Source organism: Heteronotia binoei, chromosome 7 (assembly GCF_032191835.1).
Source record: "Heteronotia binoei isolate CCM8104 ecotype False Entrance Well chromosome 7, APGP_CSIRO_Hbin_v1, whole genome shotgun sequence".
In the NCBI taxonomy this organism is placed as follows: Eukaryota; Metazoa; Chordata; class Lepidosauria; order Squamata; family Gekkonidae; genus Heteronotia; species Heteronotia binoei.
In genome coordinates this window covers 30,518,976-30,531,173 of record NC_083229.1, presented here as the reverse complement: position 1 = coordinate 30,531,173, position 12,198 = coordinate 30,518,976, and the positions used below count along the sequence as shown (strand labels likewise).

At 40.5% G+C, this 12,198-nt stretch overlaps 1 protein-coding gene across 6 annotated transcripts in view; it reads right to left on the bottom strand.

Annotated features, from left to right (window-relative positions):
- The window catches only part of CSMD3 (CUB and Sushi multiple domains 3), a 933,126-nt gene that overhangs the window by 168,789 nt on the left and 752,139 nt on the right, over positions 1-12,198 (bottom strand). For 5 of the 6 annotated variants that reach the window (XM_060243303.1, XM_060243304.1, XM_060243305.1 and 2 more), the window contains one exon: positions 5,011-5,124. The exons of the other annotated variant lie outside the window; for it this stretch is intronic. In XM_060243303.1, coding sequence (XP_060099286.1) covers positions 5,011-5,124 — 114 coding nt within the window. The remainder of the gene's footprint in view (positions 1-5,010; positions 5,125-12,198) is intronic. 6 annotated transcript variants of the gene reach the window in all.

The window sequence follows — 12,198 nt, the reverse complement described above, 5'->3', positions numbered from 1 at the left end:
GCTGCTTTTAAATACATAATCTTGGAGACCCAATCACAGCTCTTTAGATTCTAGATGCTGAAAATAATACTAATAAACAGGAAACAGGTGTGAGCAAAAATCAATATTTTTCTGGGTCTGGTATATTGAACCTGAAAAATATTGGTATTTTCCAGTATTCTCGAATCCCAATATTTGTATTGCATTGAGATTTGGTAAGTTTTAGAAAATGCAGTTTTTTCAACTCCATTATTGCCTATTGGTCATTTTTGCCTAGAGTCTAATGGAGAATCAGTCAGGAGGTTTCTGGAGCTAGGGGGGGCCTACTGTGTCCTTGTGTCAGCAGTGGTGGAGCTTGGAGGAGTACTGCTTTTTCCAAGTGCGGCAGCAGGGGCATGACTCAGCAAGTGAACTCAGAAGGCACTAGCCAAGTTGTACCACCATGCAAATGGTGGGGCTTGGAGGAGTAAGGGGGGGGGGCTTGGACCACGATCTCTTCAAATGCCTACTGCCTTCTCCAAGTGACATGGTGGATGACTCAGTAAGTGAACTCAGAAGGTCTATGTCCTGAGTTCACTTGCTGAGTCAAGCCGTCACCATGTCTGCTGTGGGGCTTAGAAGAGAAGGCTTCTCGATATAGATGGATGCACCTAAATAAAAGCCCTCCTCCCAACCCCCCCCCCCCAACACACACACACACACAAACACATTCATATATGAATGCACACCTCTAGCAGAGAACCTACAATGATTTCTGACAGTCCCTATGGTAAAAGATGGTTTTGGACCTGGGTCTCCTTACACCTGACTTTTACTGACAGAAACCAAGGCTGACATTTTTCTTGTGGCTGCCTAGCAACCCCAACATTATTACCAAGATATTTTTTCTTAAAGGTACAGCACTGCTTCTACTATTTTGGTACTATTTAACCTTCCAATGTATTTTTAAAGACTTCGAATTTTTCTCAAACTTGTGGCTTTCATTAGCATTGTAGAAAGATCTGTGTCTGGATTTATGATTCCACAGATAGAGATTAGATATATATGCTGTTATAGCTAAGAACTATCCCAGCCAGCATAAGGCTGCCAAGCCCCCGGTCTGGGTGAGGAATCCCCTGCCCTAGAGGTTCCTAACCCGTTGGCCCACATTGGAAGTGATGTCATCAAAATGGTGGCACACACGCAGGGCTGCTCTAGGCATTTCCAGGAAAACTCTATGGTTTCCCCAGATGTTCTAGCCATTTTGGAGGTAAAACTCTATGGTATGCCTAGAGCAGCCTGCATGCGCATCGCCATTATGACATCACTTCCGAGTGATGTCATTTCATCGCATGCATGCAAATGTCCCCCCCTGGGGCTTCAAGAGGACTTGGCAACCCTAAGCCAGCACGATATCTTTTCAATAACAGCTTCAAATGTACCATGCTGGTAAAAAACATCTTTTATTTTGTTTCTCCCCCTTCATCCCAGCATTTGATTGTCAAAGTATATGCCTACAGGCATGTTTAATGTCCAGGAAGTTCTTAATTTTCTGTACAGATACTAAAGTCCTATTTATTTCATTTTTACCCCCTCTCCCTTTCCTGTATATTTGAAGTGGTATACACTTAATTCCCTGAACGTCTCTTTTCCAGGCATTAAACAAATTCCAGCCTGTTTAGCTTCAGTAAAGTTGCTACATTATAAACTTTTCAACCATGCAAAAAAGTAATATTCACAATCCTAAGGGTTCTGGAAATGCACATCTTCTTAATCAGTGGCAGCCAGGGCTTTTTTAATAGCAGGAATTCCTTTGCATATTAGGCCACACACCACTGATGTAGCCAGTCCTTCAAGAGCTTACAGGGCCTACTGTAAACTCTATGAGGATTGGCTCCATCAGGGGGTGTGGTCTAATATGCAAAGGAATTCCTGCTACAAAAAAAGCCCTAGTGGCAACATCATGTGGAATTAGGGATCTAAAGCTCAATATCCTATGATTACCACCTTCTAACCTACTCTGTCTGCACAGTCCAGATCACAGTGCATCAGATGCAGAGAGCAACTGCAATCAGAGAGAAGCCCCAGCCAAGCAAATAGTATTAGAAGAAGCAAATCATTAAAGGGGGGGGGAGGGGCACAAGCTTAAATGATGAGAAAAAAACCAAATACCCCGATTCACTGGAAATGTAGCATGTATAGTGTGCCAGAGACATGTGGCAGAATTCTAAGCAAGACTGGGCCAATTCCTGTCTCACAGCCGTTTCTGTTTGGTTCTTTTCCCCAAAGGCTTTGCATCTCTCTCTCAAGCCTGTCCTGTCAGCTCACTCTGCTCTAGAAGAACTGTTGACTTCTTTTAGTTTTAGCCTCAAAGTCATAATAACATCAATGTGTTTCTATGGCCCCCTCTTGACACAGAGAGTACTACTGATAATATACAGATTGTTATTTGAAAAGATATTCTTGCCTTCATAGTTTTGTTTTAGCTAACTCAAAGTTCATGCCTTACTGTATGAAAAGGGTTGAGTTTTGTCATATATGTCAGAGGCTCATCACAGACCTGACAGTTACATTAGCTCCTATGGATGGACAAAAGTATTGAATATGTGATTTTACTCTTGTTCACTGCTGTTTTTGCCAACAACCCATTTCTCTGGGCCTTGATAAGAACATCCAAGAATATTCTTTATAAAATATTGTGCACAATGTTTTTAAGTATTGAATTTTGAATTAATGTTGTATGCTCCATACTAGATTCTTACATGTTTGGAAGGTTTCTGCATTATGATTTTAATTTAATAAATGGTTTTAACTTTGGAACAGCTTTCTCTCTCTTTCTGAAACTACTGGGACATTGTCAGTCATCCCCCATTACTGAACCCAGTGGGAATGAGAGTCCTATATAAAGTTTCTATACTCCTAAAATTCCCTAACAATAAGAACAAAATCCATTGTCTGAATCTAATTTTTTTTTTTGCACTTTTGGCTCAGCAGTAAAACCCACAAACCTCAGTGGGGCTGCAATCACACAGACCAAATAATGCACTTTCAATCCACTTTTCAATGCACTTTCCAACTGGACTTCACTGTGTGAACTGGCAAAATCCAGTTGGAAAGTGCATTGAAAGTGGGTTGAAAGCGCATTATTTAGCCTGTGTGACAGCAGTCTGGGTATGACTGCACTGAACTGTGCTCTTAGCCAAAATGCTTGGTGTAACTCAGTGATAATCACACCTTTTCTCTAGCTGTCACAGTGCTTCTATAGAGAGCAGGAAAAGCATTGATGCTGAAAGGATTTTTTTTAAAAAATCCTTCAGAATCTCAAAGGATTGCAAATGCAAAACACTATGAGAATCTCTATGGATTAAACAATCTCCAAGCCAAGGTATTTCCTCTGCTCGTATAACTGTTCCTGGCAAACTTTGTAAAAAGTATACATCATTTTTGTTGGCAGGCTTCAATAGATGATGCCATTGCCACTGTATTCTGCTATTCTAAACAATTAATTTGCACTATAGCTCCAAGTCTGGAAACAGTATACCTCTGAATATCAAATGCTGGGAAAAGATACCTAATGTTGAAATCCCTCTCCTTTAAATTGGAAATGTTAACCATGCTCTGTTCCCCACTTCCATGTACTTTGGCTGTAATGTGTTTAATTTGCAATATAGGTGTGTACAGTTTGTACCCCATCTTTCTTCCAAGCATCTCAGAGCAGTTTATATGGTTCTCTCTGGCTTATTTTATTTCCACAGCAACTCTGTGAACCAGGTTAAGGTGAGAGGGTGATTGGCCAAAGGTCACCCAGTGCGCATCATATAAGAATGAGGATGTGGACTGGGATCTCCAAGATACTACTCTAGCACTTTAGTCACTATGTTTTTCACACTGGCTTTCAATATATACACCACACTTATAAATAAATATTAGTATCCAATTATTTAATATACTGCCAGTGCAGAGTTCGACTTTTTAAAAACTCGCTAACTTTCAACGAATATAGAATGGTATAACTCTGCATCGAATTGCACTGTCCATGAGATTATTTTCATGAAATGTAAATGCTGGCAGGAAAAAAAAAACAGATTATGGTTTAGATTCCTCTGAGTATTACAGCAGGCGGAAGGATATCTGTTCACAGAGTTCAACTTTCTCACCTTTCCCCTTGCACAACAGCCAAAATGCTCACCAAATCCTGTTCCTTGGAGTCCCCTGTATTCCAGGAATCAGGATGCTGCAGGAAGCAGGAAGTGAGAAAATTGCTCTTCATGAGCACCATATCCTTCCACCTGTAGAAACACTTTGCAAGATTTTATATTTTGCCTGGTTCCTATAATTAATTTAAATGTAAAGTACCACAGTTGACATAACTTGCTTAAAGAAATTACTTCCTCACACAATTGTGACATTTCAGAATTTAGAAGGGTATTTTTGAATGATCGGTCATAGCTAATGATAGCTATAGCTGTGCTATAGAGCCAGTTTGGTGTAGTGGTTAAGTGTGAGGGCTATTATCTGGGAGAACCTGGTTTAATTCCCCACTCCTCCATTTGCAGTTGTTGGAGTGGCCTTGGGTCAGACATAGCTCTTGCAGAGATGTCTTTGAAAGGGCAGCTGAGACTCCTCTCAGCCCCACCCACTTCACAGAGTGTCTATTGTGGGGGAGGAAGGCAAAAGGAGGTTGCGAGCTAGTCTGAGATTCGTAGTGGAGGGCGGGATATAAATCCAATATCATCTTCTTCTTCTAACACATATCAGTCACATTTAAAAAAGGATTTCTGGTTTCATACTTAGTACTTAATCTCATTTAATTGATTACTCAGTTTGAGTCACATACATAGCCAGCGACAGAGGTGAGAAATGATCATCTGTGGCCTAAAACATATAGCACCTTTCTAAATACGGATACACTCATAATCTCATACAATTATCAGTAGTTTTGATTTCCATAATTTGGGACTTCTCAAATCTGAATCCAACAGTCTATCCACTAAACTATCCAGAATTTCCCCCCCTGTTCAATAATAATATATTACAGTTCTGTTGAGATACCTGAGTGTGATCCTGAGAGAGAAGATAATAAAGACGACTGTTGAGTTGGGCCATCATATACCTCAACCACGTCGTGAAGTGATGTCTGGAAAAATACAAACTGGCCAAATACCACTAAACACAACAGTGAGAAGAAAAGAAAAAGGTAGGGAGGAAATGAAAGAACAAAATATCTAATTTCTCATTTCATAATAATGCACATAATGTATTTATAATTAAACTCATTTTTGTGCTGCAGTTTTTATATGATAATCCATATCCACTGAAATGGGGGATGGAGGAAAGGCAGTTACATTGCAGGAAGATACTTATGGCTTCATGACTTTATGCCCATTGTGAACATACAGCCAAATGCTAAACAATGTAAATATTTTCTCAGAAATATGCTGGGTTGAATCCAGACTACATTTTTCATCAGCAAGAACAGAACTTTCTATCCCTTGTCTGCCAGTATGGCCCACTGATTTTCACAAAATGTTGTCCCGGGACCTGAGAAACAACATGGGGGAAGTCTGCTGTGAGATAGGGAAATCAGAGGAAACTACTGATTTAGTCTGGATTCAACTATTTTATTTTATTTCTGTAAATAGCTGGATTAAAATTATTAGTTTTTACCCTACCACTCCGCTAAGCACAATCTCAAATCTCCCTCCTGTCTGAAGAGCCCTCCTCCAATGGAAGTAGCCACTGCTTTTGAAGGAAGCCCTCAAACTCTGCTGAGCTGAATGGTAGCATAACAACCATTTAATTATCACTCATTGACATACTGGAAGTTAAATCAGCAGTATGATTAACATGTTCACCTGGGCTGCCTTTGGATTCCAAATCAACCCAAAACCATCTTTTACCATAGGGCCAAACTTGGCATGATCAGGCCTACAAGTATGGTTGAACAAAGTCCCCCTTCCCCCTCCCATGCCTTTCCAAGCGCCAAAAGAGCCACAGGGAGTGTGACCCTCACAACGTTTGTAAATTGTCTCCTTAGGCTTTAAAATTACATCATCCACCATGGGGTAGACCTGGAATGCCATAATGTTTAGTTTGGCACTTACAGATGCATAACAGGAACACAAGAGGTCAAACAGGAGGGGGGATGTTAGGCAATAGAGTCTGTTTTTGTGAGAACAACACTTCATCAGAATTTGGGGTTTTCTGGTTGAAACAGAACTTTAACAGCACTTATTTCTCCAAATTGAAGAAACATCAACTCTGTGAAATCAAGGTACAAAAGTATGTAGGGGAGAGGGGTGGTGTGGGGGGGGTAAAGTTAAACTGTGGAATAAGGAATGAATGAGGGTTAGTTAAAAACTGTACCACAAACTGGAATCATCATAATGAGAAAAGTAAGAACTAGTCAAGGAGAAAAAAGTGGTGTGTAGCCAGGACCAGATCTACATGTTTTTTGAGGGGGGGCAAAATTAAAACAAAGTTATGCCCCCTTATGGTCTATTCTATCTTATGGTCCCATAGAATACAATGGACTCCATACCCAATTTGGTGCCCTCCTTCCATCGGCGCCCGGGGCAAGCACCCCTCTCTGCCCCCCCCCCCCGCCGCCTAGATCTGGCCCTGTGTGTAGCAGCCATACATGCTCTTCCCCTCAGGAAAAGGGAAAAAATTCAGGAGGGAAAATTGGTTTCATCTTTGAAACCTTTACCTCAGAGGTTACCAGGAAACCTTGGTTGATAATATGAAAAGATTTTTTTTTGGGGGGGGGGGGAGTTGCTTCTCCAAAGACCAAGAAAAACAGAAACCGGATCACTACAAGTAAGCTTTCAGACTGTGAAAATACATTAGGGAAAAGAAAATATGACTTTGCAGGGAAATAATATCGATGTGTTGGATTCTACAAGCTATTTAGTAGAAGAGGTAGGTGCGGTGATTTTGCCAAAGCTCTCCTTCCGCAGTGCCTCCCCATGGTACCCGCTGACATTTCATCCATTAATCTCTTGCCCCTTGACACCAATTGTTTAGAGATCACCAGAGGCTGAAGGAGAATGGAGGAAGTAGGAAATAAATGGGAAATTTTCAAGACCCAGCCCATTTTTCTTCATGATAGCTCTGAGTTGCACAGTATTATTGCTATTTGAAAACAGATTGCAGTCTGAAGCTATTTAGTACCTTATGAATTAGAATTAGCATATAATTAAAGCACAGCACAATTGTTTGGATTCTGGTAGCTTTAATACTGCTCTCTGGCCAGAATTTGTACTGTATAAGTGAAAGTAATGACACTTTTCTCTGCTTCAGTCAAATTAGCCTGCTATACTAAGGACAAATACAAACTGGAGATTTTCCAGTCACATCTCAGTGAGTAGAGAGGTATACAAAGCAGGATCCTTTCATACAAGCTGCCTTATTTACTTGAAATGAAGTAAATAATACGCCTGCATGTAAGACTTCACCACCAAGTTAGACACTGAAACATTTATTGCTAGATACAACTGCATATTGTATGCAGACATAAGATCTAACCCCCATTTTTTAATGAATTAAAACTCCCACAAATGAGTCTTGCATTTGCATTGGAGCAGTGCTTTTTTTTTTAAAGAAAAAGCCCAGAAGGAACTCATTTGCATAATAGGTCACACACCCCTGACATCACCATTGCTTCGCTCAGGGCTTTTTGGAGAAGCCAATCAGGAACTCATTTGCATATTAGGCCACACCTCCTGACACCCAGCCAGAACTGCCTTCTTGCTTTAAAAAAAAAGCCCTGCATTGGAGTATATGCAATAATTTATTTGGGGTACAACCTGTAATTGTAATAAATGATAATGCAATGAATGATAAATCTTGGTGTATAATTGGACCTTTAAATACACCACAAGCCTCTGTTGTAAACATACAGACTGGATTCTGGCTATTGTACTCTTTGTTGCACTCCCTTGTAAACAGATTTTCATTTGTGGACAAACCAATCCAGATGCAAATGATTCCTATACTGCATCAAGGGCACAACATTCAATGATGTGAGGATGCAGCGACATCTGTAGATGCACTTGCTTTATTCTCACCTGCCTCTTCTTCTTACCCCCTCTATCAAGAGTGGTCTCTTATATAGCAAAGGTGGAATCTTATTTACTCTGCATTGTTTGGCTCTCTGCTGGCATTGTCTTGATTTCCAAGACAATTTCCTTCCTATTATTTCCCTATCTCATTCTTATAAATATTTCATTTTTTTCTGATTGCTCTCACCTGATCTTTTCATCAGTTACAGATACACAGCTGAATATGGACAAACTTCAAACTGCTATGAATCTGAGTTCTATTTTTAAAGTACTTTTGTAACTTGAGACTGTTTCTAATCTACGTAAGAACTGCACCTTACCTGTAGGGCATCTGAAAACGTGGCCCCAGCAATTTCACAATACTCAGATTTCAAGGACAAGAGAAAGATGTACATTGCCTCTTCACTTAAGAATACAGATGAAGAAACCTTGAGCAGGATACCTATCCGCAAAGCAGGACTGGATCTAGGCGGGCAGAGGAGGGTGCTTGCTCCAGGCACCGACGGAGGGGGGGTTCCAAATTGGGTATGGAGCCCATTGTATTCTATGGGAGCATAAGATAGAATGGCCCATAAGAGGGCACCATTTTTTAATTTTGCCCCCCCCCTCAAAAAACATGTAGACCCTGCCACAAAGCTGTATTTAAAACTTATTAAGCAAGAAGGAGAAAACTTCAGTCAAAGAATCTATATTTTCCAAACTGCTGAAATAGAAGTTTATTCCTACATCACACCTAGATTTTTGTGGGAAAAGGGTATGCTTTCATGAGAATGTTCTTTTTTTTTTCTCCTGGTGTTCCTGACACTGCATACAACACACATTGATGAGATTTATTTTAAGACAAATTTTGACAGATCTTTTCTATCAGCTGAGGGGATCCACACAACAACCTCTTGTGATTTTGACAAACAAGGATTTAAATTGTAAACTTTCCCCTCAGTTACAAGATGTTCTTAGAGTGGCAAGTCTAAAGCTTTGGGTTTATTGTCATAAAGTAAGCCTTATGGTGAGCAAATAGGAGTTGGAGATCACTGAGGCAGGAGTGGTATTTAAAGAACATATAAGATTTTATTTATTTACAGGTTGGTTTTAAAGAACAGATCAGCAGCATAGATCTCCAGACAATTAAAGGCTGAGCCATATAGGTTTAAGCAAGTTATGACTTCAGAGTGTGGTTTGAATGCCCGTTAACACTTACATGTACAATTAGGCTTTCACTAAAAAGCCACTAGGTTGGAGCCTATCATGCACACACTATCATGCCAGCCTGCTCTTTCCTAAGGGTCAGGCAAAATGGTACGGGGTCTGCTCATTATTACCAGAGATAGTCCTAACAATCCGTTACTCAATTCTCTCCCGAAGGCAGAGCTAAGCCACTCTGCCACACTACCAAGCAAAGCTACCCTTCAAACTCTCTGCTCTTTTGCTGAGGCAGATCCACAAACTATCACTGCCCTCTCCCTAAGGTTTGAACTCCACCTATTGCACTTCCCTCAGGTGTTCCATCTCCCCTCTGAAAGGTGACAGGATGCTGGAACAGCACTCCCAGGGGCTCAGCTGAGTGGCTTCCTCCCTACCCCACTTCAAGAGCAGGATGGCCTGTTGAGTTTCCCCCTTCCCTTTTTGGTATTGTTGAATCTTAAAGTGCATGCTATACTGTGGACAATTATCCACACAAATATCTCCCAGATCCACCCCATAGTCTCCAGGTATTTTCCAACCCAGACCTGGCAACCCTAAGCAAATAACAAAACTATGGACAATTCTTAATGAATTGGTTCCCACTTGGGAAACAAGTTTGGGTAATTTGGCAGTATATTTCTCTCATTAACAAAGAGAAATACAGTTGAGAAGAATTTCCGAAGCATACCTTGTTGAAACAACTCAAGAATAATACTTAGGTACAAGCCTATTCCTATATCATATTTGGGGTTTTTTTGCTTTGTACTGGCATCTATATATTCACTAAGACAGAAGTGACTTGGTTAAATGGTTGTGATGTCTTTAACAATTGGTAATTTAGAAACAATTTAAGCCTCTCAGATGCATTCTTTATCTTGGAAAATACAACATAATGCATAGCTCTTAAACTGTCATTGCAAGCTTCTCTGAAAACAACACTGAGGTGGAGGTAAATATTTTCTGAATACTTGTTTTCCTCTTGACTGAAATCCTTCAGCAAAATTTCTATGCATTTCATTGAGAGAGCTATTTCTAAGCAGTTTTCCATCTGAGCCCTTGCACAGCAAGAAACTACTAGATTTTTGTTAGTGTTGCTACATTTAATCAATGTTTATAAGAATTCAATAATCAATTATTATCTATTTGTATTTCATTCTGCATATAGCTGGGGGTTTTTTCTGCAGCTCAGGGGTTCTTTTTTACATAAAAGAGATTAGTTTTCTAAAATGATAAATCTAATCCAGCAAAGAGTTTCTGAGAGTAAAATATCATTGACTTCAGGTTTTTTACTCTTTACTAGCCACGTTTCAAAAACAAATCTTTTTTAATATGAGTTTTGTCAGGGTGCACCTCACAGCTTTCCTGGTTATATCTAATTCCAGTGAAAACACTCCTCAAGACAAAATTGCAAGATATTATTGTACTTTAGTATTACTATTTTAACGTTATTACAGTTCTTTGTTTCGTTTCTTGAAAATATATTTGAGCATTCTGTAATACATACTAAGTCTCTAGATACCCGTATCTGACTCATGAAAAGTATCAACCAAGGATTGCAATTTCTCTATACTTCTAAAGCCAAGAGGAATTCTGTTGTACAACAAAGGCTCTTTATTTTCCTAGGGATAAGAGGGGAAATAAACAAGTTTCAGGGGAAGGAATATTTTTTTCCTGGGTTTATAGAGGATGGGGCCATAGTCTCAACACATGCTTTGAATGCATAGTCACAGGCTCAGTCCCTGACATTTCAAGGTAAAAGGCTCAAATTGCATGTGACATTAAACACATAGTTGCAATCTGTGAGTTTTCCATGGGGACTTAAATTTAAAGTGGAGAGGCTGCTTATGCAAATATATAGTGCACATGGAACCTGCCAATGGGGCAAATAATACTCTTGGGGCTGTTTTGGATTAGGGAGGTAGGAACACCGTGGGGGGAGTTAGGAACACTGTCTTCTCCCAAACCATGGGCCCAATCCAAGATGAGACTCGGCAGTACTTTAGAATTAGGGCGTTTTCCCACAGAGCTTACCTCGGAGCGATGTCCCTCTTCACCGCGCAGCGTCTGTGTGGATTTCCCACCAACTGCTCCGCATAACCAGGAAGAGCCACGGCTTTTGCATCGCTAATGTAAACTGGTTTTTAGCGGTTTACATCTGCGACACAAAAGGTCCGGCACTTCCTGGTTATGTGGAGCAGTTGGTGGGAAATCCGCGCAGACGCTGCGCGATGAAGAGGGACGTCGCTCCGAGGTAAGCTCTGTGGGAAAACGCCCTTAGTTTCCACTAGGAACTTGCAGCTGTCATAAAGTGGAAAGTTCCCGTGACCATCACGTGTTAAAGGTAATGTGACTTTTGAGTCTTAGACAGTCATCGGGTGGTCAGGAACCCAGGTGTCAGCTGCCTCTCCGTACAGCGATGGGGAAAGTGCTGCAGAGTCACTTCTGGCAGGAATTTCCAGTATGGTGATCTAGGATTCCACCAAAACTATATCAGTTTTGCTAGAATCCTAGAGAGTCACATGAACACGCTGACATCATTTCTAGGTTTGTGCCGAAAGGGATGTTGCAGCATTACCGCACTGCCTATTTTGTGTGTCCCTGTCCATTACAGCTCCCACCAGAGCTTAGTTGGAACCCTAGAGAGAGGGACTATACAAGACTGTGCTTGAGAGCTGTTGCTACCACTCTAAGCAGACATGACTGGACCAGGTTGTACTGACTGATGTAAGGCAATTTCATAATTAGTGATTTTCATCACTCGGTAAACATTCTGGGTGCCTGATCCCGAATCAATGAAACTCAACTACAACAATATGAAACAATATATTCATGTTACCAAAGCAGTGTTTGGTGCTGATATCTTGCAATGAGAAACGGTTAAACCTACTGAAGACACTTTTCATTCAGAAATCAGTTAAGTTTTATTGTTCTTGATCTAGCAAGGCTGTTAAATGTGGCCTTGAAATAGAAAACCTCATTTATTTGAAAAACAGAA